We start from the raw sequence: 27,030 nt of genomic DNA, 5'->3' as shown, positions 1-27,030 counted from the left end.
TTGAGGTAAATCACATAAAATGCAGTGCACTGTGTAAGATGTGCAAGGCCCGGTCTTGCTTTCCCCCTTGTACATTCTCAGGGATCTGCATCCACTGCCACCTGCAATTCTTTTTTTTTTTTTTTCCCTGAGGCAAGTCTTGCTCAGGCTGATCTCCAACTCCTGCCTCAGTCTACAGGAGTGGCCACTGCACCCAGCTGATTGCCCTTTCTAAATGTCATCCTACCTGCGGCCACACTTGCCTGAGTCCTCTGTACCAGACCTCTTCCCACCCCTTCTCCACACAAAGGGACCTTGGCGCTCCGCAGACTTCCCAGTCGCTGAGGTCACAGGCATGCACCGCCAGGCCTGGCTCAGGCCTAAATTCTTAAGCAGCACTTGCATCTTGCAGTCTAGGTGATCAATGCCTGCGAACGTTGCTAGGCCCAAAGACCTGGTCCCCAGGTGCGTTCACGTCCCGGGGAGAAGTCCCAGCATGACCACATAACTTACTCCCTTTACCATGTTTTCCTGTTTATCTACATCCGCATGCCTGACTCTCCTTCTAGGCTGGAAGGTCCCTGAGGACAAGGACCGTGTCCGTTCCATGGATCCCACTACCCCTGGCAGCATGCGAGCTTTGCTGGATGGGCGGATGGGAAATGGATGGAATGGCTGGCTGGAGGGAGTGTCAGGAGTTGGGTGGGTGAAGAGGGGTGACGATGCAGACGCGGGGTGGAGAGGTGGGGGTGGAGATGTTAGAGGGTTGAAGCTGGGTAGACGATGGAGAGATGGACGATGGAGAGATGGTCGGGTGATGGGTGAGCGAGAAGGAGGAAGGGAGGGAGGACGATGGCGTGGACGGATGGAGGCACGTCGAACGGTGTGCAGGTCGAGGCCGCACGGCGCGGAGGTTATTGCCTCCCGCTGGCTGGCCCTGCGGTCACTCGGAGTCCCAGGGCTCCAGGGCTCCAGGGCTCCAGGGCTCCAGGCGCAGGCGCAGCCCCCGCGTCCTCGTTCCCAGCCGGGCGCGCCCGCAGCCCCCGCGGACACCGCTCCCCGGGCGCCGGCGCGCGGCTGGCGGCGGCTTGACGGGCAGGCCCGCAGCCCGAGCGGGGCGGGGCCTCGCGCGGACCCGGATGTGCGCCCGCCCGCCGCGGAACCGGAAGCGAGCGGTGCGGGGCGCGGCGGGCGCGGGAGCCAGGCCACCCGGCGGAGCCCCCGGCGGCGGTGAGCGCGGCCCTGCGGCCCGGGGCGGGCGCCGGCGGCCGTGTCACCGCGCTTCCGCTCGCGGTGTCGGGCGCTGGGCGAGGGCTCCGGCCTGCGGCAGGGGGCTGCCCGGAGAGCAGCGGGCCGGGGCGCTGGGCCGAGGGAGGGCGGGCCGGGCGGGGGTCCCGGGGCTCAGGGCACTGGGGCGTCGGGCCGGGCGGGGGTCCCGGGGCTCAGGGCACTGGGGCGTCGGGCCGGGCGGGGGTCCCGGGGCTCAGGGCACTGGGGCCCCGGGCAGGGCGGGGGTCCTGGGATTTAGGGCAGTGGGGCCCCGGGCAGGGCGGGGGTCCTGGGATTTAGGGCAGTGGGGCCCCGGGCAGGGCGGGCGTCCCAGGGGTTAGGCAGGGCAGGACCCAGAAGGTGGAGCTGGTGGGGGGCGTAAGGGAAGCGGGTGGGGTCAGGGTCACCCAGGTCCTGGAGGTGGAAGCTCTCAGCGGGGCTTTTGGGTCCCGAGAGCCGCTGAGGGAGGTCGTGCAGCCAGTCATGGGGAGCTTGAATCTGAAGCCCCTCCCCGGTATGTGCCAGGTCACCAGAAGGGTGCTTTAACGTCTTCTGTTCTCATTTGGGTCCCCTGGGCTGGTATCCCAGGAGGCCTGTCGCCCAGCTGGAGGCTCTGGGTGGGAGAGGCCATGTCAGACTCCAGTGTAGATTTCATTTTCTGCTCAGCCGACCAAGACTCCCTGCTCGGTGTGCTCCCCTTGCGAGGTGGCTGCACTGTGCCTTATCAGGGCACCCGTCCTGCCCTGGCCGGGCCGGGCTGTGGGATGGGAGGGCCACCTTGTTCCCGGGAGTCTGACTGGGAGTGAGTCACCAGCTCCAGGGCTTGACCGTGCTCTGCTCCCTCTGGCTGGAGAAGTAAGCCTTCAACAGAAATTCAAGGAACAAGGAAGCAGTGGGGAGCAGGGCCTCGGACATTCGGATCAGGCCCCGCCAGCTCACCTCTGCCAGAGCTGACTTCTCGCCAGGCCTGCTCAGCAGCACCGCTGCGATCACCCTGACCTGTGCCTCCCAGAAGGTCCTGGAATGCCGGCGCTGCCCTGAGCACTCTGTGGCGTCGCCCGGCAGTGCCCCTACTGGGGCCACTGGCTGCGGGCAGCAGGGGCTGGTGGGTGCTCGGCTGCCTTCCGGTGGTGTCTGTGGTGAGCCTGGCACAGCTCCTGGTGGCCTTCCTTGAGTGTCCAGTGTGTGCAGGGAGGGCCTGGCCGCCCCCTGGCTCCTCAGTTTCCATTCATCTTGCTGCTGTGCGGCAAGTGGGGAGGGCCGGGCAGCTGAGTGGGTCCCTGATTGTACTCTGCCACCGAGTGTGCAACGTTGCACGGGGCGTCTGCAGCTGGGTGTGTGAGGGCCGTGCAGGGGAGGTTTGGCTGGCGCTGCTGGTTGGGGTGTCGTCCTTGTCTCTGAACAGTATTTTCATAACAGCTTTGTTGAGATTTCTGTACCATACGGTTCGCCCATTGAACTGTAGTTCAGTGGGTTTTAGTGTGTTCACGGAGCCACCACCGGTCACCTTGGAACAGTTTCATTGCTTTGGAAGGAACCCTGAAACATGCCACTGTGGCCCAGCTCCTTGGGAGGCAAACCTCCACCCTGGAGCAGACACTTCTCAGTCCCTAACCCCAGCCCTGGCCAGACTCGTGAGCCTTGTCTGCACAGACTTGCATTCTGCAGAAGTGGGATCCTGGGTTTGTGCTTGGTGTTTATTTCGCATACATTGTCAAGGTTCTTTCACATCATAGCTCGAGTCAGTACCTTGTTCCTTTTTATAGCTGAATAGTATTCCATTGTGGAGATATAGTGCATGCCATGTCCGTCAGGTGGTGGACGTGTGGATTGCTTCCACTTTTTGGTCGTCATGAATGATGCTGTTAGGAATGTTTACAGACAAGCGTCCGTGGACTTGTACTTCCATTTCCCTGGGTGTGGACCTGTACCAGCAATGCAGTTGCTGGGCATGTGGTGTCTGTAACTTTTTTTGGTACTGGGGGTTGAACCGCAGGGCCACACCCCCAGCCCTTTCTTATTTAGAGACAAGGCCTCACTAAGTTGCTGAGGCTGGCTTTGAACTTGAGATCCTCTCACTTCAGCCTCCCAAGTTGCTGGATCACAGATGTGTGCCACCATGCCCTTCCCCAAGATTATTTCCATGGTTTTTTAAAAACTTAAAGTACTGAGAAAATAGCGTAGATGGGAGCCTGTCACTGGTCATTCTCGGGTAACTTTATAGCTGCTTGCTGTTTTCACTAACAGCTACAGAAGTTAGGGACTCCAGCGGGAACTGGAGAAAGGGAAAGAGCAGATGGTTGGGTCAGGACCTAAATAGGAGCTCAGGCTCCTTTGCTGGAAGGCCGGCCCAGGGCCGCTCCTTAGCGCAGGTGCTGCATGTGCTGGAGGTCTCGGTCTGTGGCGGGCTGGATCCTGGGTACTCATACTGCTGAGCAGTGTGATCTCCAGGGCACCCTGACGTGTGCACTGTCTGGGGAACCTGGGTCCTTTCCCCGCGCAGGGTGCAGCCTTTACCTGGCGCTGCCCCTGCATCACACCCGATAGACTGCTCTGCACTGGGCTCTCCCCCGGACACCTCGGGAGTGCTGTTTTACTATTTTTAGAAATCCCCAGGGTAGAATCGCATTGTTGCCGGCAGCGTCCCACATTAGAATGAGCAGCACCAGGCGGGGTGCAGGCTGGCACGCAGGCGGCCTGTGCTGGGCCGGAGGCAGTGTGGCTGGCCACGAGTGAAGGGCAGGGCCGCCATCTCCCAGGCTCCCTTGCCAGGGGCTGTTTGGGAGGGCTCCCAGGCATTCTAGAAAGACGCCTGTGTGCACAGCCCCCAGGCAGCCGGTCACAGACCTCCTGAGCAGCCCCATCTCTTCACAGGCAGAACCGTTCCCAGATGCCCTGACACTCCTGGTCGCATCTGCAGGTCTGGGAGGAGCGTTGAGCAGTCCCACCTCCAGGAAGAAAGGTGCGTGCCTTGGGGCCATTCCCGCACCTTTGTCCTGGGTGGCGGGCTCAGTCCCTTTAACAGGAAGGGGTGTTCTCCCCGTGGACTTGCAGGGAGAGGAATAGAATCTTCTCTTTTAAAAACCAGTCAGGTTTAGCATTGCCTGCGACTTGGAGGAGGGAGGTGGCTAAGTGTGCCTGCCGTCCAGCACTTGGGGCTGAGGCAGGAGGGCCGCCTGGGCCCAGGATTTGAGACCAGCCTGGGCAGCATAGTGAGACCCTCTCTGAAAAAGAGAGGGAGTAGCAGGGAGCTCTGGACTGGGAAGCTTCCTGTGTCTCAGTGAGCATCCAGCCTCTTTCCACCACACCCCACCGCTGGAGAAGCCACTTCCGGAAACATGAGCCAGTGTTCTCTGCCGGACAGGCTGAGGGATCTGAAAAGTAGCAGGCAAGTTAGGTGTAGTGCCATACCTGTCATCCCAGCTGCTCGGGAGGCTGAGGCAGAAGGATCTCGAGTTCGAGGCCAGCTTCAGCAAGGCCCTGTCTCATAGTAAAGAGGCTAGGAATGCAGCTCAGGGATGAAGTGATCCAGGTTTAGTCCTGGTACAAAAAAAAGGAAGTGAGCAGATTTCCACTTTCTCCTTTGTACCTTTGGCCTGGGGGGCAACACCTGGCCCCATGGGACCCTGTCCCCTGACAGTGAGCCCCTGCCTGGGACAGTGGTGTGGAGGGCGGGTTACAGGTGGTCAGGCTGGCCCTGCCTCTCGGGCTGGGGTTTGTCACCTGCCCTTCCCAGGCCTGTGGAGAGCAGGCCCCCTCTCAGAAGCTCTTGCTGTGGGGACATCTGGACGGGGCTTGGTGGCCCGCCCCTGGTGGTAGGTGGATGCTTGCAGGGACAGGCCTTGGGAGCTTGTGCCCTGCTGCGCCCTCACTCCACCTGGGTGTGGACTGGTCAAGCCACGGCGCTACCGTGGAGCCCGAGGAAAGGGAATGGTGTGTCCTCAGCCCAGGCCCTGCAGTGTTGCGGGTCGGATTCGAGGGCTTTCGTCGCTTCACGTCTGAGGGACGTCTCCTTGCCACCTCTTTTTGAACCAGGGATTGACTTAGGGGCTCCTTACCACTGAGCCACATCCTCAGCCCTTTTTGTTCTTTATTTTGAGACTGGATCTTGCTGAGTAGCCGAGGCCGACCTCAAACTTGCCATCCTCCTGCCTCAGCCTCCTGGATCACCAGGGTTATAGGTGCGCACCACCAGCTGAATTTTATTGGAATTTCTGAGAAAATGGATCAATTATTTTCATACAAAATTTTTTTAAAGGCTAGATTTTACCTTTAGGTACAAAGAGTCATCTCGTTCGTGTCTGGTGAGGTACCGCTGTTCATGTGAGAGTGCCTCGTGGCTGGAATGCCGCAGGAAGGGCGCTGTCCCTGCACCTGCAGTCCTGCAGGCAGGACTGGCCTGTGTCTGCCGCTTCCTTGGGTGGACAGTGGGGACTGTCACTTTGCAGGAAGTAGTTGGAATCGGTAGGAGTGCTCATCTGTGGCCTCCCGTGGTGACCTTTGGCACCTTTGCGACCTTGTACAGCCCGTGGTGGTTCTTTTTCTTGGAAAACGGTGTTCTGGGACCTCGATGGGGCACACTCTTAGGAGGTTGGAGTGCGTGCACACCCACCCTCCTGCTGGCTTCCTAGGACGTTTGCTCAGGAGCTGAAGCCAGCGAGTGTTTCTGGTGGCAGTGGACAATGATGTCACCTTTTTTCCTGATCCCAGTGATTGAGCACAGGGCTCCTGTGAACTGGACAAGCGCTGTACCCGAGCTACATCCCTCAGGCTGGCCTTGGGCTCGGGAGCCTCCTGCCTCAGCCTGCTGAGCAGCTGGGACTCAGGCTGCGCCTTTGTGCCCGGTTAGAAGTCACGACACCGAGTTCCTTTGGTTCTCAGACTCCCCGAGTCCTGTGATGACGGGCGAGGGGTGCCGGCCTGTGGCTGTGCCAGGGCCGCGCTGTGGGCTGGGGTGCCGTGGCGGCCTGTGACCTCAGCTCTGCCCTCACAGATGTGGAAGGCCTCCGCAGGCCACGCCGTGGCCCTGGTGCCGGACGACGGGGCAGCTGACGACTGGGAGACCGACCCCGACTTCGTGGTAGGTCCTGCCTGCGCTGCTTCCCCCACGGCCTCCCGGGCTCTCTGGTCAGGTCGGTGGCGTGGGGCTCACCGTGGTGTCTCCCTGCAGAACGATGTCAGTGAGAAGGAGCAGCGATGGGGCGCCAAGACCGTGCAGGGGTCGGGACACCAGGAGCACATCAAGTGAGCACCTCCCTGGACAGGCGGGCGTCCCTGCGTCCCTGGCAGCCTCGGGCCTCCCTGGGCCTGGCGCAGCGGCGATGCCGAGGGCCTGCACGTGCGCACGCGGTCCTCTGCCGGCCTTGGTCCCAGGAAGGGGTTTGTGTGTTTATGTTTGAAGCCCTTCTCGGCTTCTGTCCAGGAACTGGTGGTCGTGTGGGCTTCTTGGCTCTGACAGAACGCCGGAGAAGGGCCACTCAGAGGAGCAGAGATGTGTTCTGGCTCGGGCTCTCGCGGGCTTGACCCGTGGGTTCTGCTCCGTGTTTCTGGCCTGATGGAGGCAGGAGGTCGTGGAGGAGGCTGGGCAGGGCAGAGCTGCTCACCTGGCCGCCGGGAGGGAGAGGAGGGCCAGGGACAGCTCGGGGTCTCCAAGGGCACGCCCAGGACCCTCTCCAGCAGGGCTCCTCCCCTCAGTCTCCACCAGCTCCCTGCTGTCCATCCAGCACGGATGCCTCCGCGGGTCATCCGCTGCTGATCCGTCGCCATCTTAAACCCCTCTGAATGCTGCTGCAGGGGTCAGATTCAGTAGGAGCCTTGGGGAATGTTCCAGCCCACTCGGGGCCCTTGCTGACGCCCTCCCAGGAGCTGGGGGTTCTGCGGCCTGACATGTCTCTGGGAGCTCTCACCCAGACACCCTCTTCTTTCTGTGATGGTCTGGAAGTGGTGGGCACTGAAGACCTGTGGAGCAGGGTGCTGTGGCTATGGCCAGGCCCTGTGAGGGGCAGCAGGAGAGCCAGTGAGCCGGAGCCGGGGCCGAGCTTCCGGCAGCACTGCCTTTAAGCCGGCTCCCGGGCTGTTTGTCAGGAAGGAGGAAAAAGGTCTCAGAAGCGCCCTCAGATGTTCATTTGGGGCTGTGGTGGGCTTCGGTTGCATGGTGGCCCTGCGGACCTGGCCACTCTGCTGCTGGCCCGATGCACCGCGGCATCTTCAGCAGAAAGCCGTCTGGCGGCAGCCTCCCAGCAGAGCTCCGTGATGTCTAGATGGGCTCTTGCTGTCGCCCCACAGCCTCCTGGGCCCCAGCCGTCCGCCCGCACTGTTAGTCCCCCCTATCTGGCTCAGTCCCACCCCGAGGCCACCTGAGCAGCCTGGGCCTCTTGGGAGGGGTCTGGCACAGGGGGTGTGGGGACTCAGTAAGGCCAGCCCGCACCTCTCCTCAGCTCCCTTTCCCAGGGGCTCCAGAGTGGGAGGACCAGAAACTTTCCATGGCTACGGAGGGAAGCTGGTGTGGACGGGAATGTCTGGGAAGGGCGGGCGGGAGGACACGGGCAGCTCCTGGACTAACAGTCCATCCTCTGAGGGTTCCGAGGGGACACTGGGGTGGGGACAGTTCTGGGGATCTTGCCAGTGGCAAGCCTGCTCGTAACGGCTTCTGGGTTCCAGGCCTGGTGTGTATCCTGTCCACTCTCTGGGGTTTCCCATAGTCCAGGCGTGGCCTGGGTCTCTGGGGCAGACCAGGCGGTCTTGTCACATCTTGTGGTCTCTTCCACTGTCTTTGGTGTTTAAGACTAAAAGAGCTTTTGGAGGGTGAATGCTGGGCTCTCTGGTCTTCGAGCGCTGTGTGTTGTCCCGGCTCCGCCCTGTGGTGTGGGGACCTGCAGGGGCTTGTCCCCTCTGCCCTCGGGTGGCCTTTGCGGAGCTTGCATGCCCAGCCCACTCATCGGCTTTTCTCCACCGAGGTTCAGGCTAGTAGAGCTGCCTTGTGGGGTGGGGTCCCTGTGCGCGTCCAGGTGGGCTGTCCTTCCCGTGTAGGGCTCCAGCTGGCAGGAGGCCCGGGAGGTGGGCTCGCCGACCCCATAGGCAGCGGCTCACGTCTTCCGTCCTGGCTGCTGGAGAGCAAGGTCCACGAGTGTCCTGTTGAGGCTGCTTTCTTCTCCCCCAAGCATCCACGAGCTGAGGGAGAACGTCTTCCAAGAGCACCAGACTCTGAAGGAGAAGGAGCTGCAGGCGGGACCGAGAGCCTCCCGCGGCTACGGAGGGAGGTTCGGCGTGGAGCAGGACAGGATGGACAGAGTAAGTGGCCGCCTTTCTGTAGGTGGGGGTGCCGGGTCTGCTCGTCGGGGGCTGCTGAGCGGCCCTGTGTGCCTGAACCTGCTCAGGAAAGGCCTCCGCTTCTCTGGAAGCTTTGAAGTTCTCATGGTAGGAAGGCCCTGAGGGGAGATCAGTTCCCACGGCAGCTCTGCGGGCAGGACAGAGTCTGGAAGCACCCTGACCATGACGTCCTGGTGGCCACTGGCCGCAGCTCTCGCTGTGTGCAGAAAAGCAGGTCAGCCTGTGAACCTGGTCACCAGTGTGTGGAGACCCAGCCTCCAGCTCCCATCCTGCGTCCATTCACCGTCTCATAGAGCAGCCTGCTCTTGGCATGACCAGTGCCTGTCCGACTGGGGACATGCACCCCCCTTACAAGCTTGCAGGTCACCCCCGGGAATCGTCCTGGACGGGAGTCAGACTGTCCAGCATGCACTGTGGAGCCGCTGGCCAAGTGTGTCAGCCCTGATAGGTAGAGATGTCTGCCCAAGCGGGCGCGACCGTGGCTCGGGAGCAGGGGTTGTCTCCTGGGAGAGACGGCGGTGGATGGCGGCCTGCTTGCAGGTCCACCCTGCAGACCTCCTCGGAGGTGAATTTCCCAGCCCACCAACTCAGTTCAGCTCTGGCTGGACAGGTGCTGCCTCTACTCCAGGTGGAAGGATGGGCCAGTGTCCGACGCTGGTGGGCACCTTCGTGCCTCTCCCCCTCAGCCACGGATCAGGCGGGCGTGGGAGGCCATAGCCATGTAATTCTGTGCCCTGGTCATGGAACTGGTGAACTGGGCAGCATCCAGAAGCCGCCTAGAGCTGGAGCCAGAGGAGGCGAACCCTGCAGGAAGGGGACTTGGGCATTTGCTGTGCCTCTGTGTCAGCCACAGGCATCCTGCTGCTGGAGGGGCGGCCTGGGGCCCCTCTGGATTCTGGAAGGAGCCTGTGGTCCTTGGCACTGTTGGGAACCAGGAGGCGGAGCGGTGCTCCCCGGGGCTGGGGGCTCTGTGTCAACACTGTGCACCTGGCCTCCGGCCACTCAGGCTACTGTGTAGTCTCTCTCCGCCTCTGGCCTGCAGCACAGGCCTTTCCTGTCCCTGCCTCTCCGCCCTGCCCCCCAAGCCTCTTGAGCCCCTCGCACTGCCTCTGCCACTCGGCCTCCGTGTCCCTGGGTTGGTCGTCCTGGCTGTGCTCGCTGTCCTTGCCTTGAGGCTCTGCTCCGGCTGGGCTTGCCAGGGCTAGGTTCTTCAGCCTGCCATGGGACTGACATGGCGCTTTACGGGCGCTGGGGGACTTCTGGAGGGCACAGGGCTGTGCTCTGTGGCCCAGGGACTTCTGGAAAGGCGCCCAGCCTCTAGCTGGGTCATGGTCCTCAAACCGCAAGCCCAGTGGCGGTGCAGCTGCTGCTAGCCCTGCTGGCCCTGAGGCCCACACACTGAAGTACAGTTGGCTCTGAGCTCCTGTGAGCACTGAAACCACCCAGCAGGCCCACCAGCGCCTGGGGTTCTGTGTGCGAGCCCTCCTGGGCCCTCCACGCCTGTGGGCGCCATTTGTCCTCAGTGCCTGCAACACTGTCCCTGGTGCTCTCCACTTGAGTAGGGTCTGTGGTGGCCGCCATCTCTGCTGAGGCTGTCAGGTGCCCAGAGGCACTGCCCATGTGCAGGCGAAGCTGCCTTCCAGAGAGCTGTAGGGGCACTGGCTGGTCCTCAGGCCCTGGTGTGCTGGCCCCGCTGGGCTCTCCTGCTGACCTTGAACATAAGGCCCTCATCTTGCACCTTCCTCCAGCAGGACTGACATGTCGGTGACCCCACGGCGAGCTGACACAGTGGTGCTGGCTCCCCGTGGCGAGGCGTGCTCAGGAGGGACTGGGTTGAAAGGTTGAAAGCCACATTCTTAGCCAAGACGTATGCGTGTGCACTGACCCACCCCCAGTTCTGGGGCCACTTCTGTGAGCGTGGCTGCGCTGTCTGCGGTCTCTGTGCAGATGAGTTTTGTGCCCGTGTGTTCTGGGGCAGGGGACGGAAGCAGGCCTGGTGCATGGTGGGCGAGTACTCTGCCTCTGCACACCGGTCCTGAAGTGGATCTTGGCAGTCGTGTTGGGGCTGGTGGCTCCGGGTCCTTTTTCCATCCCTCGCCACATCAGAAGCTTCTCCCTGCGCCAGGGTTGTGGTGTGGGGAGCCCTTGAGCCAGGTTGTGCCGCGAAGCCCTGCACCTGGGATTTGGAGAGCTTGGGGCTGTGCTCTCTGCGTGGGTTGGGTGTGTTTAAGGCCCCTGCTGGAACTGAGGTGGCCTCCCTGAGCTCTGCACAGGGCTGGGTGGGGATGGCGCCACTGGGGACTTGGGTGTGAGAGGCTCCATTTGTGGACCCCATTGCAGTCAGCCGTTGGCCACGAGTATCAGTCGAAGCTCTCCAAGCACTGTTCGCAAGTGGACTCGGTCCGGGGCTTTGGAGGGAAGTTTGGAGTTCAGATGGACAGAGTTGATCAGGTGAGTGATGGGCAGCTGGGGTGAAGGGCCGGGTCAGTGGTCAAGTGTGTGCTTGGTGTGCCCAAGACCCTGGTGTTGTCCCCTGCAACAGGTGCCTAGCGATGGAGGTGGGGGAGGAGGCTGGGGGGGTGAGGAGGGGCCACTCCTGCCCCCTGGACACCAGCCTGCCCCCGCTCCATCTGTCCTCTGGGCTGCTTGCAGCAGTGCGCAGATGCGCTCTGATTCTGTGGGACCGTGGGGAGGGGCCTCCGGACAAGAGCTCGCAGCACACCTTTCCCTCCAGGGACGCAGAGTGTGGGCCGATGGGTGGGGACCAGGAGGGTAACAGGTAAGGAGGCGTTCGCCACGTGTGCTGGGACCCGTGCTGCACAGCCTTAGATTTGCCCAGGAGTGTGCCTTGGGCACTCCTGCTGCCCCAGGCCCTTGCGCGCCTCTGTGCAGGGGGTGCTCAGCCCTCGCTGCCAAGGGCAAGGCCCCTGGTGTTGGTGGGGCAGGGCTGGATCTGAGCCCATCAGCTCCTGCACTTCCTAGCACAGCAGTGTCCAAAGTGTGGCCTGGGTCTTGGACAGACCTCGTCTGCATTCCAGCTGCATGGCTTTGAGGCCATGGTGGGGACGTGTTTGCAGGATGGGCTGAGGGATCACCCAGTTGTGGTCACTGAGCATGTGGGAGCAGGCGGACACCGTGCCTGGGTGCCCGCCAGTGCCTGGCTTCTATGGCGGTGCTGCCATCCTTGCCTTGGTACTCTTGGGGTAGCTTACCTGGGTGTGTGTGGCTGAGGGCTGGCTGCGGCCGGCCCTGTGTGGACAGCTGGGCTGCCGCGTGCTCCGCCTAGGTGCCCCGCTGGCTCCCACGCCTGGTGTGCTGGGTGCTGTGAGTTCACCGCATGGGGCTTTGGGTGTCTGTTTGACCCGCATTTGGCTTAGGAAGCCAGAGATCAAAAAGCAACATGGTTTGTGTTTTAGAAGCTCCACGTGTACCGTGGATTCGGGGTGATAGTTGTCGGCATTTAAAAATGCATTTTCCTTTTTCCTTTTGTAATCACAGTCTGCTGTCGGCTTTGAATACCAGGGCAAGACAGAGAAGCACGCCTCCCAGAAAGGTAAGCTGGAGAAGGCTGGGCAGTACCGGCCACAGCTGCAGAGGCCCTGTGGCTGGAGGACAGCACTCTGGGTGGCGGGCCGTGGCCAGCGGTGGCCTTGTGTGATGAAGCTCTGGGGTCGGGTCTCCTACACACCTCCTTGTGTCTGAGCAGGGCCACTCCTGTGAATTAGCGCTTTCTTCCCCGAGGGTGGAAACCAGGGCCAAGTCCTAGCTGTCACACGTGCTGTCCTGAAGCTGGTGTGCCTGCTCTTTCCATGTCTTGTGCGTCTCTGGAACCGTTTTTGAGCACAGACACTTATTGCTTTCTTTGGGTGCAGGGTACGCTTGTTGCAGGCATGTTTATTTCTGCTTCTCGTGACAGCTCGTCACTCGGGCATGAGTTCTCAGGCCATGAGTAGCCAGGTGCGGTCAAGCGAGGCGGGGACACCTCAGTAGGGCCTGACTGGGAGTCATCAGGTGCTGGCTTGCTTTGTGCTCTGACCTTGGCCAGGTCACTCAGTTGGAAAGCAGGTCTGCAGCTACTTTTCTGCCAGCGGGAAAGACTTGTCCTGCAGCAGGGGAGAGGCTCGGGACCCCCAGCGTCCCCACTGGGAGTGGTGGGCGCAGCGGCACGCGGGTCCTGAACCCTGACCTCTGGTGTTGCCGCAGTGTAGCCTGTTGTGGGCTCACACCGCCTACCATCCTGTCTCCTAGACTACTCAAGTGGTTTCGGTGGCAAATACGGCGTGCAGGCTGACCGTGTGGACAGGAGTGCTGTGGGCTTCGACTACCAGGGCAAGACGGAGAAGCACGAGTCCCAGAAAGGTGTGGGCGCGCTTGATGGGCTTCCTGCAGAAATGGCGCTTCTGGTGTGCTCCTTGACCCTTGACCCTGGACGTGGTGTTCCCATGTCGGTACATGTAGGACGTCCTTGTTTATTTATTTTCTATTTTTGGTACTGGGGATTGAACCCAGAGGTGCTTAGCCAGTGAGCTACATCCCCAGCCCTTATTGCTGTTAATTTTTTGAGACAGGGTGTCACTAAGTTTCCCAGGTTGTCCTTGAACTTGGATCGTCCTGCCTCAGCTTCCTGAGTTGCTGGGATTATAGGCATGCACCTCCACACCCAGTAACTTTCCTTGTTGTTCTTATTATTTTTGGTACCGGGCATTAATCCCAGGGACCCTTAACTATGGAGCCACATCCCCCTTTTTTTAATATTTTATTTTGAGACAGGACCTTGTTAAGTTGCTTAGGGCCTCCTAAGTTGCTGAGGCTGGCCTTGAACTTGGGATCCTCCTGCCTCAGCCTCCTGAGCAACTTTCCTTGTTTTCAGTGACTGCTCAGTTCCCCATTCTATGAAAATTCCGTACCCACTTAACCATTCTTTTGAGTGAAATTTAAGTTATTTAGTTTTCTGGTGTTAAAAATCTGCAGTGAATATTCTTATACCTGTTCAAAAAATTGATCCTGGAAACAGAAATATCAGGCCCAGGGCTACCACTAGAAACCCTGATGCTCTGGTGGGCGCTGCCGGTGGTCCTTGGGCTGCGTGGCTTTGCCTTCCCCTAGCCCATACCCTGTGGTGACGCTGGAGGGCCTTCCCTGGCGTCTGCAGGGGGCAGCTCCTATGGGGTCGGCCCTGCTCGGTGCTGGTGACCCGGGGGCCCTGTGCTGTTGTGTGTTCGGCCTGCCTCTACGTTTCAGGGGTGTAAAGCATCGCCACCGTTTGAGAGCTGAGGGCTCAAGCAGGGAAAACCCTTGGGTTTCTTTAGAAAACGAACGTAAACCAAGAGACACCACTGGTAGTTCTGACCGTAGGACTGGCAGTTCCCCAGCGGGAGGGCCAGCAGGCCGCTGCCTTCCAGGGGTCTCCTGGGTCGGTGTGTGCCGTGCTCCTCAGGCCTGGTTCAGACCTCTGCAGAGCAGACTCCGTGCGCGGGGAGCACTTCGGGACGGGCCTGGGGCCGAGCCTCCGTGAGAGTCCTGCTCACGTGTGGAATTGGTGTTTCCAGCGGCTCTCCTGTGGCAGAGCTGGTGTTTCTGGAAGGTGCTTCGTAGGTGTCCTGCAGGTGTCTTGAGGTGCCTCTTGGGTGGCCTGTGATTGCTTCTGCTGTTGAGGCAGAGACCGTGGAAACCCTGGGCCCCTCCCCGGTTACAGAGCCTTCAGCAACCACTCCTGGCCGCCTTCCGGGACCCATGGCCCTGGTCACTGACCTGCTGCACCTGCCCGTGTGTCCACTTTCCTGGATGCGCGCAGTCCCTCCAAGCGTCGCCCAGGCGCCTGGAGGCTCTGGAACTGCTACGGTCCTTCCCTGAAGGCTGCACGGCCCTGGGCGCTCTGTGGTCCCACTGCTGGCTTCTAGCATGCCTATCTTGGTTCTAGATTACTCCAAAGGCTTTGGTGGCAAATACGGAATTGACAGGGACAAAGTGGACAAGAGTGCAGTGGGCTTTGAGTACCAAGGCAAGACAGAGAAGCACGAGTCGCAGAAAGGTGGGTCCCCCACAGCCCCACCATGTCCACCTGTGCAGGAGGCAGATGTCCGTCACACCGTGTGGGGTCAGTGGGCCCGTAGCCACGTCGCACCCGGGCCTGTCCCGCTGCTGGGCAGCTAAGGCGGGAGGATGGCTGCAGCCAGGAGTTAGACCACTCGGGCAGCGTAGTGAGCCCTGTCGCAAGCAGAGCCCAAAACCTGGCTGTCACTGGGAACCTCGTGTTCACCTTCCTGCGGCTCCAGCCAGCAGCGCCCTCAGTCACGCCCCTGCTCTGCGTGACCCAGCGTCACAAGGCCGTGCTGCTGGGAGCTGCTCGCAGGGAGCTGCTTCCGTGGGCCTGTGGGCTGCTTCTGGCCGCTCCACGTGGCATCCCCCCACGCCCTGGTCCAGGGAACCGTCGTGCTCGCCCCCGCGCCGGGAACGAGCTTGCTGCCCGTGGCCCACTGACGCTCCTCCGTGGCCTCTGTTGTGCACGTAGACTACACGAAGGGGTTCGGAGGAAAGTTCGGCGTGCAGACGGACAGACAAGACAAGTGTGCCCTTGGCTGGGACCACCAGGAGAAATCGCAGCTGCATGAATCCCAGAAAGGTATGTCCCCTCGTCCGGCCTCGGCCGTCTGTTTCATGTTCGCTGTGTGTCTGTCCACACATCGTCTGTCTTCTCTGGTGCAGCCGCCCCCCGTGGTCTCAACCACTGAGCTGGCACAGGGCGAGCCCTTTCCCTCTCTGTCGGGGGCGGGGGCTGGGTCCGCCTGAGGCCTGTGGCGCCCTCCTTCCTTGGCTTCCTTCCTGCCAGCCTGTTGCCTGCCCCCTGTGCCCCGGGAGAATGCCGGCAGCATGCCATGCCTCTGCCCCGCTGCCCGCCTGTGCACTGGACCCGTGGTGGATGCAGAGCTGGCCTTGCCAGGAGAGCCCGCCCCTCGGCACTCCCGTCTACTCTGGGCGTTCCCCGGGCTGCTCGCAGCCTCTGCGTGCCCCTGCCCTGCTGCCCCAGCTCCAGCCACTCAGTCTCCCTTTTGCCACCTTGCAGACTACTCCAAAGGATTCGGCGGGAAGTACGGCGTGCAGAAGGACCGCATGGACAAGGTGAGCTGAGAGCAGGGCTTCATCCTTCCTGCCAGCAGGAGTTCTGGAGCTCTTGGGGTGTCAGCCAGTGCTTCGTAGATGTCCTCTGGTGGGTACTTGGCTGCTGGCTCTGAAGTCCCCTGTCGGGGCCGGACAGGTGTTCCACGCTGTCCTCTGCTCCTCGTGCAGTGATCCATGGCCCGGATGCTGTGCCTGTCCCGTTTCACAGTTGGGTCTGAGCTGAGGCAGGCTCTGTGCCTGGCCCTGGCACAGTGAAGAGTGGCCGGGCCTCCCTGGAACGGGGCTGCTGGACGAGAGCCTCTGGACGTGTGACTGCTTGAACTTGAACTCTTAGCCTTAGGCCAGGGAGGAGATGCAGGTCTCAGGTCACACTGGCCACTCTGGAAGAGCTCAGGGGCCACGTGAGGTCTGGCCACCCTTCTGGTCAGAACAGATGCGGGTCACTGGCGTTCCTGCAGATGGCCTGTGGGGCAGCGCGGTGGGGTCTGTCCCCCAGCCATGCGGGACACTGCTGTGCACGCTCTTCCTCCTCCACCGGGCGTTCCTCGGTCTGCCCTTGCCCCTGTGGGTTTCAGAGCCTGGGGTCGGTCTGCAGCACGGGACATGCTCGTTTCCTCGTCCAGCGCTGTCCTCGACGTGGGCGGCGTTGCCGAGGCCCCGTGGGCTCCTCTGACAGCTGGGCGCGGCTCGCAGGAGTCGTGAGCTTTGTGTCCTGGGTCTGCAGAGGCTGCCGTGCCTCTCGCCTCCCCCGCCTCTGTGCTGTGCTCCCCAGCTGGGACCCGGTTCTCAGTCTCTTCCATCCCCTGACCCTTCCCTTTGTCCTTCCTGCCTTGACCCCTGGCCAGAGTTCTGCTTCCATGGGGCCCACGACTGAGCTGCCACGGTGGGCCCGGGGAGGGTCCTGAGGACGTGCTGCTCGGAGCCCAGTTTTGAGGGGACGTGCGTGGCCCGGAAGTGCTTAGCTGGAGGGGCCACTGTGGGTCTGCGCTGAGGGGAGCCTGCTGGCTGCACGTGGGGCCTGGGCGGTGAGTGGCTCTGGCTCTGGGCCAGGACGGCGGTGACGGAGCTCTGGTGGCAGCCACGCGAGGGACAGAGCAGAGTGGCTCCCAAGGCCGGGAGCAGGGAGCAGTCCGGGGGGCCCGAGGCTCGGCGCGGAGGCCCGGGGGACGCTGGGCCAGGGCCGCCCTCGTGATGGAGGAGGCCTGCCAGGGCCCCTGGGCCAGGAGGAGGGGAGCAGCAGCCAGTGAGTCAGGCTGTGGCTTTGCGGTCGGGAGTTGCAGTTCCCTCCTGTGGTGTCTGTGGTGAGGACGCGGCTGGAAGGAAGTGCCAGCCGGGGCCACCTCTCCCAGCACTGGGGGCGGGCCGTGTGCACTTGGGCCCAGTCAGGACCCGGCTGGCCGCCCCAGGAGTGAGGCGGGTTGTTGAAGATGGGGTCTGCAGTGGCCCCTGTGGCCGTGGTCAGGGTGAGGCTGATGGCCTTGTGTTTGCTGAGGTGCCAGGCCCTCCTGTCCCAGAGACGAGGGAGGTTCCTCCAAGGTCACTGTGGACAGGCAAATGACTCAAGGACAGAGTGGCTGCCTGGTGGACCCTAGAGCCAGGCTGGACAGTGGGAGGGAGGAAGAGGCAGGTCTGAGGAGAGAGGCTGGGAGGGCGGTGAGGGGAGAGGCTGGGGCCACGGCTCAGCCCAGGGCAGAGCGACGAGGGCCACATGGGCCACGTGGTCCCGCTGGGGTGTTTGAGGAAGGCCTGAGCGTGGTGGCGTGACCTGCAGGCGGGGAGTGGAGGGTGGGGCTTGGGCCAGTGCCCCTGGTGATAGCAGAGGCCCAGGGCAGCCCTGCAGAAGCAGGGGGGTGCCCTCGCTCCCCGTGCTGCCGGGAACGGGCAGAGCCCCGCGGAGCTGGGGAGGGGTCCCTCTGGCCGGCTGTGTGTGGGAAGAGGGTGGGTTTGGTCGGGGCTTCTGAGCATCTGCGGACACAGGCAGGCTGGGGTGTGCCCAGCTGGTGGCTGGGTAGACAGAGGCCACGATGAAACTGAGCAGAGGCACTGTGCCCACAGCCCTGCACCTGCACCCAAGTCGGCCAGCATTCCGCTGGTCCCTGTTGATGGGACAGGGTTGAGTCCTGGGGTGCAGAGGGCTGCGGTGAGGCCTGTGTGCGCCCGGGCCCCTGCCCCGCAGACAGGCTGGAGCTGACCCGAGACCAGCCACGGAGGTTTGCAGTGGTAGAGGCAGAGCGGACGGCTGTGGGTCGCCTGCCGGGGTCTTCTGGAAGATCTGGGGGTCCTTTCACGAAAGAAGAGGGGGCGCTCCCCTGATTCCCTTTCCTGACTCTGTAGAACGCGTCCACCTTTGAAGATGTCCCACAGGTGTCCTCTGCCTACCAGAAGACCGTCCCTGTCGAGGCTGGTGAGTCCTGCACAGGCCCTGAGCCCCGGGGAGAAAATCACGTTGTGGGTGTTCTGGGGCAAGGCACTGAGGAAAAGAGAGTTCCGGAAGCGGGGCCAGAAGCAGGCCCACAACTGCTCCTAGAATGCGGGCACACGCAGCTTGGGGACCCTCAGGGACGCACAGTTAAGCCATCCTTGCTCTGGGCAGTGTCCTTCAAAGTAGGCATCACAACACCCTGTTTCTGAATGTGCCCTTTAAAATTGCAGGACCAGGCTGTAGTCTCAGTGACTCGGAGGCTGAGACAGGAGGATCACAAGTTAAAGGCCAGCCTCAGGAACTTAGTGAGCCCATCTCAAAAAATAAAAGGACTGGGGATGTGTTCATTGGTACTGTGCCCTTGACTTCAGGCCCATTCCACACACCCCGAAACAGAACGAGCCACGGGTCACTGTTAGTTCACTCTGATGCCCTGGGTTGGCTCTCAGCTTTTGTGGCCCCAGGGCGCTTGGCAGTTCAGGAAGTCATCGAGGCCCCAGAAGGCCCCTGTGATGTTGGCGAGCGTGGCTTCTGCTCCCTACTGTGCCGCAGGTTAACGTGGAAGAAGGTTTACACTCATTCCTTTAAAAGTCCCAGAAACGTTGTGTTTACAGAGTAACTTTCTTTACGAAAAGTAGCTGCAGTTTCAAAACAAAAGGAAACAGAGTGGCAGGTCTCAAGTCTCCTGTCCCTTGTGAATCAGGCCATTGGAAGGGAGGGGCCTCGGAGCCTCTGACGCCTTCGTCCCATGGGGCGTCACCGCAGCAGTACTGGCTGCTGGAAGTTTTGGCTCTGCACCTGCCACTGCAGCACAGAAGACCACACAGGGCACCTGTCACAGGACGGTCTGCACGACATTGTGCTCACAGGCAGCTGCGGACCTTCTGAAGCTGACTTGTGCCTGAGAGTGTCGCTGTGCCCCGTGGGCAGCGGGTACTGCAGAAGCTCTTCCTGGCATGGGCTCCATTCATTTTCTTGGGAGGAAGCTGCTGCTGGAGACCTGTGACAAGTTCACCTGCCTTTGCCTTGGAGCCTTGGAGACCCTGTGCCCCGTCGTCACTTGCAGCTCCAGGGGTGCATGGGCGCTGCTCCCAGGTTTTCATACAGAATATTAAACAATGTGTTTTCATGGGAGGCTGAGGCAGGAGGATTGCAAGTTCGAGGTCAGTCTTACCAATTTAGTGAGGCCCTAAGCAGCTTAGTGAAACCCTGTCCCAAAATAAGGGCTCAGTTGTGAAGCCTGGTACCAAAACCAAACAAAGTATATTTAAAGGTCAAGGGTTACTGTGATCGGAACCCGTTCCTGCTTTGCTAAGGTCAGTGAGGTGGTGTGTTTTCCCACCCAAGTGGGTGATGTCGTGAATCCTGCTGGAGTCTGGCTTGCTGGGTGGTGTGCGGGTGGGAGGGGCTGAGCTGCTGGGGGTCCCCTTGGGGACCGATAGCTCTTCTGGGCGGGGTCTGGAGGCAGACGGCTTGCTCCTTGCTCTGCAGTGACCAGCAGAACCAGCAACATCAGAGCCAACTTTGAAAACCTGGCCAAGGAGCGGGAGCAGGAGGACAGGCGGAAGGCGGACGCAGAGCGAGCCCAGCGGTTGGCCAGGGAGAGGCAGGAGCAGGAGGAGGCCAGGAGGAGGCTGGAGGTGAGTGGAGGAGGCTGCCTGCCTCACCAGGTGTTCCGGGAGGCTCTCAACGCAGCTGGCTGGCCCGTCCTCCCTGGGTCTGGGCTGCTGGGGCCCAGCCGCTGCCCACAGGAGGGGCTGTGTGAGGAGGGCATGTCTTCTAGTCCCGTCTGCCCCTTGCCTGTGGCTTGGAAATGGACTTCACTGGGCGCTGTGGGTGGGGCTGGGCACAGGACAGGGAGGTGAGGACTGCTGCTTCCTGAAGCTTCTCCAGGACGGACTCCAGCCCCGCTCAGCCCCTGCTCCCCGGGCACCTGGCCCTCAGCCCTGGCGGCCCTGTGTCCTCACATACAGGCGGAGAAGGTTGACCTTCCCTGCTTCTCTCCAGGGCACTGTCTCCTCCCAGAGAAGTGGGCAGGGCTCTGAGGAGCTCTGTGGAGAGCGCGTGCCGAGGAGATCCAGGGGCCGCGGCTGCAGGCGTTAGCGAGCGCGCCCTGCTGCCTGGTGCGGCCCCCGGGAGAGGGGCAGGCGGTGCCAGTGTGGAGACAGCAGCTCGTCCCCGCTGCAGAGCGTGTGCACGCATGCACGGGCCACCTGCTTTCCTCCTGGACGTCCTCCGTGAGAGTGCCCTCCACACCGAGGCAACCTCAGCTCCGGCCGACCACGTGGTGCTTCGGCCTGGGGCTCCTCTGCTGTGGTGCCCACCTCCCCTTCTCAAGCTCACCAAGCCCTCCTGGCCGTGAAGGGCCCCAGGAGGAGGTCAGGAGGTCGCTAAGTGGCCTCTGGCTGCAGGGGCCTGCAGGGAAAGCCGCCTGGGCCCCTCTGCACCTGGTGTCTGGCCACTGTGGCGGACCTCTGCGCCAGTGGATTTGGGAGGGCACGGCCTGCACGTGTGTGTGGTCAGCTGCAACCTGCGGCCGTGGTCGCTGGTGACGGCAGGCCTGTCCTCCCCCCGCCCCGCCCAGTCCTGTCTCGAGGACACGGTGCCTCGGGTGGTGACCCTGTGGGTGGACCTGGGCTGGGGGCTTGCTGGGCCGCATGGGTGTAGAGAACTGCACTCAGGTCCCAGGGCCAGGGCTGTTTTCTTTCCAACAGAAGATGGCATTACTGTTGTCCCCAGCAGACAGAAGGGCGGTGGGGTCTGGATGAACAGAGGGGTCAGGTCCTGTCCCGGCAGCTCCCCGGGCGTCCCTGAGCACGTTGTGCTGGGACGTGCGGGCTGTCGTGGCTCCTGTGGCTGCGCTGGCACGCTGCACAGGTAGCGGCTTCACACACGTGGGCCATCGTGGGTTCTGGAGGGGAGGGGTCCCAGGTGTCCGCAGGGCTGTGCTCCTTTGGGGTCCCAGTGGTTCAGGGCCCTATGATGACATGGGACCCCCTGATGGCCCAGAGTGGTCCCCCGTCAGAGAGCCCCGCCCCGTTGCATTTGTGGGACCCCTTCCTTGCGGGGTCACGTGCGCTCGGGGCTGGGTTGGCATGGGGGTGCTCGTGGGCGGGGTCCCTCCTCTAGCCCCAGAGTCCCCTCTGCTTCACCTGCAGAACACGCTGCCCACGTGGGGGCTCCAGAGCCCCCGCCTCACAGCAGCCACGCACAGCTGGGTCTCCTCTGAGGCCTCGGGGAGGCGAGGGCAGAGGGGCCACAGTGACGTAGCCTTGCCTGTGGCCAGTTCCCGGCTCGCTGCGGCCTGTGTGGAGAGGTGGGGCCACCGACATCATGCTCCCAAGGGCTTGGCCGGCTGTCTTGGCTGCAGGCATCTGTCCGCCCTTTCCCTGGTGCTCAGGGTTTTCTGTTCCTGCGCCAGGCTGAGGCCTGGGCCTCCTCAGGAAGCTTGGCTGTCGCTGGGCAGGTGGGCCTGTGGCTCGCTGTGAGCCTGCGGCTGGTTTTCTGTTGCAGGAGCAAGCCCGAGCCCAGAGGCAGACACCCCCGGTGTCCCCTGCCCCGCCGCCAGCTGAGGAGGGGCCACCCTCCAGCCCCGTGTACGAGGTGGGTTTTCTGTCCAGTTTGTGAATGAGGCTGACTTCACTGCCCGCTGGGGCAATGCCAGCATGCACGTCCTGCCTGCCAGGCTCTGCTAGCTGGGGGGAGGGGACAGTACTCCCGCAGGCACGCGGTCCTCCCCGCCACCCTCCTGTTCCATGTCCAGCCTGCTGCTGTCTGCCTCCTGCTCCCTGTGGGCCCTGGTGGGTCACCTGGTGCAGGTGCTCAGATGTGCTGCTCACGGCCCCTCATTCCCCATGCTGGCTGGCCACACCCCCGCCCTGGACGCCCCCTGGGCCATCCCATGCTCCTCGCCCCACTCCTCAGTCCCCACCCGCTGCCATTGGGCCCTGGGGCTCCCGCCTCCTCCCCAGGCTGCTGCGTGCCTGCCCGGGGTCTCCCACCCTCCCACGTGAGCCCCTCTGCCCATAGCCACACACCCCCTGGCCCTGGCCCTGGCCCTGGCCCTGGCCCTGGCCCTGGCCCTGGCCCTGGCCCCGTCCTGGATATCACCACCCTAAGTCACTGAAGTGCTAGGGATGAACTCCGGTCACAGGGTGCTTCCTGGTCCCAAGAGCCGTGCGGACGCAGTGGCCTGGCCTGCGCTCTCTGCGGTGGGGACTCTTCCTGGCGCCACTGTTGTGCCACCTGTGGGGCCTGGATCCTGAGACTCCTTAAGACTGATGAGCACGGCGGCCTTGAGCCACCCCACCCAGCCACTGCCTCCTGCTGGACCAGGCTCGGCACCTGGCCCTTTAAGGAGGGGCTGACCCTCCTAGGGAATGAGGAGCTGTTGGTGTGGGGCCTCAGGCCTTAACTGGCTGCCACCTCTGCCCTGGCCTTGGTGCAGGCCGTCTTGCCAACAGGAAGCTGCCTGGGCAGCCCTTGCCCTCTCACCTTTTGTGCCCCCAGTGCACAGAGGAGGTGGACCTGTCCTTGGCCTCCTGAGGCTCTCCTGCCTGGTCACCCTGTGTAGAGAGCTGCCCATACCAGAGGTGCTGGCCATCTGCCTGGCACTCTCGGACCCACAGAGGGCACTGTAGGTGGAGCCTGGCTGAAGCCCTCGTTGGCAATGTGATTGCGGGGTACCCAGCAGGGTCCGGAGATCATGTGGGTCTCCAGCAGCCAGGTGCTCGTTCTCGAGTACCTCCTACCTTAGCTTGGTTCTCTCCGGGCCCCCGCTCTGCCCTTCCCTGCAGAACCGGGTGGAGCAGAGCATGTTGCCCGCCAGCATGGCTGTTCCGGGCAGAGTCTGCATTAAGGGAAGCTGCTCTCAGAGCAGGCTGGTTGGCACCTGGAGGGAGGGCTGGCAGCAGAGGGGGCCTAGTGAGGTCCTGGAGACTCGAGATCTTTCGTGGAAACCAGCCACTTAACAGGACGGACTGGTGTGAGTCCGGGTCATGGGGTGGGAGGCGCAGGTCCCTCGTGGGCGGGGTGGGTTTGGTCTCCGCCAGCCCTGGGAGCCTGGGGTGCTGAGGCCACAGGGCTGCTCCCAGTGCTGTTCCTGCCCCAGCCTGTGTCCGAGTCCTGGCTGTAGCTGGGGAGGGGTCCGGCCCTGACAGCAGCAGGGCAGCTGCCACCTTCAGACGCCCATGTGGCCACAGCAGGTTCCCATCTCCCCTCCCAGGACGCAGCCCCCTTCAAGGCGGAGCCGAGCCACAGAGGCCCACAGGTTGAGAGCGGGCCTGAAGTCGTGTACAGCACCGAGGCTGCAGACTACCAGGAGGTCGGCGGGCAGCAGGGCCTGGCCTACACTCCAGAGGCCGCCTACGACTCCACAGAGGCCCCCAGCCACTACCAAGCAGGTACAGGCCCTGCGTAGCACCCTTCCTAGGGAGGTGCTCCCTGAGGACTCCCACTCAGCGCTGTTCCCAGGAGGCCTCGGGGTACCTGCTGCCTCTCTGCTCCTCCCTGGGATGGGGCACTCCTGACACTGTGGTGCCTAGCAGCAGCCAACCCTGTCCTGATTCCCAGGAGGTCCCTGCTGCACTGGGTGGGGGCAGGGCCAGAGCCGGGGGTGCTTCTCCTCCCTGGGGCGTGGTGTGGGCAGGCAGCCTCGGAGGCCAGTCTTCGCAGCCGCAGGGAGTGCAGGCAGCCCCCCACCTCATCTGCAGCCGGCCTCCCTGCTCTCTGCAGGTCCTTCAGCACCCGAGGTCTGGCCTGAGCTCTGGGTCCCTCTTGAACAGCCAGCTTGGTGCTCCACGAGTGTGTAGCAGGCTTGGGAACAGGTCCCTTCTTGCCGGGAGGTGGGGTGGTTGGGTGCCTGGTCACCTCTTCCTGCTCACTGGAGCAGCACAGGACCCCCCCTGCACACGCGGAGGTTTTTAATTGTAGAAGGGAACTCTGAAGTGGCTGCGGCATCTGTCACCACATCCTCCATGGTGTCCGAGGTGGGAGCCTGTGGCTGTGGCTCTTGGAAGTGGAGTCCTCAGCCCTCCTCCTGCCTACCCCATAGCTGTGGTGTGGACACTGTCCCTGGAGTGTCCCCCAGCCCTCTGCTTCAGACCTGTGGGCGGTGTACTCAGCCTCCTCCTCTTGCTTGCAGAGGACAGTGCCTACGCCGCGTACGAGAACGACCTGGCATCACGGGCCACCGCCCTCTATCGACTACCGGCTGGTGAGGCCGCTGCGTTGTGGTGGGGATGGTGCTTCCTCGTTCCCCGGGACTGGCCTCTCCAGTGCACTGTGGCCTGTTTGGAAGATGCTGGGGCGGTGCCGGGACAGTCCGCGTCTCCCTCAGCCGGGTCCTTCTCTGCACCCCGTGAATTCCCGGGAAGCTGCAGGGGTCTTGCCACCCCTGAAGACCCTGGTGCTCGTTCCCCAGGATCAGGGATGTGCAGCAGGGAGGTCGCACACCAGCACGTCACGGTTCACCCCAGTCCTGTTGGGGTGCTTCCTGGGTTGGCCCTTGGCACTTCCCCTGCCTCCTAAGGGCTGGACAGAGGCTGTGCTCTTGTGGCAGGAAGGCCACCCACCCACACCCCAGGGTGCCTGTCCTGCACCTCGGGACTGAGCGCCATCACCAGGTGCACAGGCCTGCCGCTCTAGTGAGTGGTGTGAAGGGGGTGCTGTGGTGATGGCTCCCCTGGGTTCCCATCGCTCCTCGACCCCCAGCCTCTCGAGGGGCTCGGCTTCTGGTTCCACCTTCCTGCTGCGTCGGGCCGGCTTTGTGCAGACCTCCTACCTTCTGCTCCTTTGCGCCCTGCTGCCTCCCTCCGCGCAGGTTCTAAGAAGTCTCCCGCCCGCCCTTTGCTGCAGGCTGCCTTGGAGACTTCCCTTCCGCCCTCAGGACCCCTTCTCTGGCCATCGCCCACCATGCCCACTACCTGGGTCCCTGTCCTTAGGCTGTGGCTCCCGCCCGCTCCTGCAGGGAGGGTGGAGAGAGGCCATCTTGCCGAGGAGTCTGGCTGGGCCCTGCTGGCTCTTCTGCGCTGGTGCCGCTGTGGAGGGTCTGGGGCAGCCCCCCGCTTGTCCCACCGACTCCACCTGCGTGTCTTCTCTCCCTAGCGGGTGACGACGAGATCTCCTTCGACCCCGACGACCTCATCACCAACATCGAGATGATCGACGACGGCTGGTGGCGGGGGGTGTGCAAGGGCAGGTACGGGCTCTTCCCTGCCAACTACGTGGAGCTGCGGCCCTAGGCGGCGGCGCCAGCGCCCCAGGCTCACACTGCAAGTCGCCTTCTCGGGGTCTGGGTTCGGGCTTTGTGTCTCCACTTTTGTTTCACTCCGATGGTCAGAGGGGAATATATACGTGTTATGTTTATACTTAATACTTTGCTGATGCTTTTGGAAATGTTTATGCCACAGAAATTGCTGATACACTGTGATCACGTTACTGAGGGAGGTGGGCGGTTGTTCTTGTCTGTCAGAGGCTCCTCGCCAAGTCAGCTGTCCTGGGCAGCAGCCTCAGCTGAGGTCCTCGTGGCTCAGCGCTCTGTGAGACCAGCGGGAGCCTCTGGCCCTGCGGTGGCTGCCCAGTGGGACAGGAGCAGGCGCGGGGCTGGTGGTCCCAGCAGCAGAGCCCCCGACCTTCTCCTGAGCTACCTGCTGTTCACCTGTGTGCGCCCCTGGCAGCCCAGTCCCCAGAGGGCTGTGGGCCTCACTCCTGCCCCACCACAAAGTGTCCCTGGGTCCTTTGCTTCTCTCCTGAGACGTGGGCCCACGGCGAGCTCTGGTCATGGTGACCTGGCTCAATCCCAGCTGTCACTAGATGGCCTCGCAGCCCTGTGAGCCTGGGTGTGGCCTCTGCCTGTGGCCAGGCGGCCCCTCAGCTGCAGCAAGGCCCGCAGAGCGGCTGCCCCTGAGGGGAGTGTGCTGCTCTTGCCAACATGCCCCATTCAGTTATGGCCAGGTGCGACCAACTGACTTGGTTAGAAACCAGCCTGGCGAGGAGCGGTGTCCCTGCCCAGTGCCCGTGGCAGCTGTCCTTGGAGCTGCTGCCCAGCCTGCCTGGTGCTCACGTGGGGCGGCAGGGGCTGGGCCAGTCTGGTGGCTCGCACGGTCCCGCAGACAGACGGCGGAAGGCCCAGCTCTCGGGGCACCTCCCGGCCACGGCTCCTGTTCCGAGGTGTCTGCGTGGTCCTGGCTGCTCCTCTCTGAGCCCGGGTTTGTGTGCGGCTTGCTGTCTCTGGATCCTGTAGCGCCTCGTAGGTGCGGTGTTCTCAACTACGTATGCGGAATAAACTTTTCTGATTCCTCTGCGCTGTCTGCTCTGTGCCAGTGACTGCTCTGCAGGTGGCGATGGCTCCCCGGCATCCGCTGGGCTGTTCACACCCCTCACGTGGGTCTCCTTCCTCTACGGCTCGGGCCCGTGCAGCCCCTTCGGACAGTGTGCTCCTCGAGAGGAGCTTGTTAGCTGGGAACGGTGGCACATGCCAGTGACCCCAGGAAGCAGAGGCAGGAGGATTGCAAGTTGAAGGCCAGTCTCACCCACTTAGTGAAGCCCTGTCTCAACATTTAAAAAAGGCAGGGGGCTGGGATGTGGCTCAGTGGTCAACACCCCTGGTTTTGATTCCTGGTACCAACTTTCCAGGCAGGGATTCCAAGTAGAGCAGGACCTGCTGTGTGAGGCCGTGTCTGGGTTACAGCGCTGCAGCGTCCTGGGCACAGCGGCTGCTCCCGAGTGGTCCTGCTCTGCTCCAGCAGGGCCAGCAGGCCTCTCCTGGGCTGAGCCTGAGGACCCTGCCTCCTCCCATGACAGTGCCCTGAGGGGAGGCCGCGGGCACCTGTCCACCTGCGGGAGGCTGGTCCTGAGGTGGGGGCAGGGGAGCAGGGCGGGCAAAGGAAGGGGGACCTGGCACCCCTTGGCTC

General features: G+C 62.7%; 1 protein-coding gene across 2 annotated transcripts; it reads left to right on the top strand.

Moving 5' to 3' along the window:
* Window positions 1-1,120: 1,120 nt before the first annotated feature.
* Window positions 1,121-25,432, top strand: CTTN (cortactin). Of its 2 annotated transcripts, XM_079104937.1 has the most exons (16): window positions 1,121-1,209; window positions 6,242-6,328; window positions 6,419-6,492; window positions 8,409-8,538; window positions 10,918-11,028; window positions 12,076-12,130; window positions 12,826-12,936; window positions 14,498-14,608; window positions 15,089-15,199; window positions 15,641-15,696; window positions 18,031-18,100; window positions 19,610-19,758; window positions 21,632-21,721; window positions 23,343-23,520; window positions 24,261-24,332; window positions 25,223-25,432. In XM_079104937.1, the coding sequence occupies exons 2-16, from the start codon at window positions 6,242-6,244 to the stop codon at window positions 25,357-25,359; spliced, it is 1,542 nt and encodes a 513-aa protein (XP_078961063.1). In that variant the 5' UTR covers window positions 1,121-1,209; the 3' UTR covers window positions 25,360-25,432. The 2 variants fall into 2 exon arrangements, with proteins under 2 accessions (XP_078961063.1, XP_078961064.1); XM_079104938.1 differs by lacking the exon at window positions 14,498-14,608.
* The last annotated feature ends 1,598 nt before the right edge of the window (window positions 25,433-27,030 follow it).

The sequence above is a fragment of the Sciurus vulgaris genome (genome assembly GCF_902686455.1).
Source record: "Sciurus vulgaris genome assembly, chromosome: 11".
In the NCBI taxonomy this organism is placed as follows: domain Eukaryota; kingdom Metazoa; phylum Chordata; class Mammalia; order Rodentia; family Sciuridae; genus Sciurus; species Sciurus vulgaris.
Note: the sequence above shows the minus strand (reverse complement) of the source record. Positions and strands in the feature narration are given on the sequence as shown.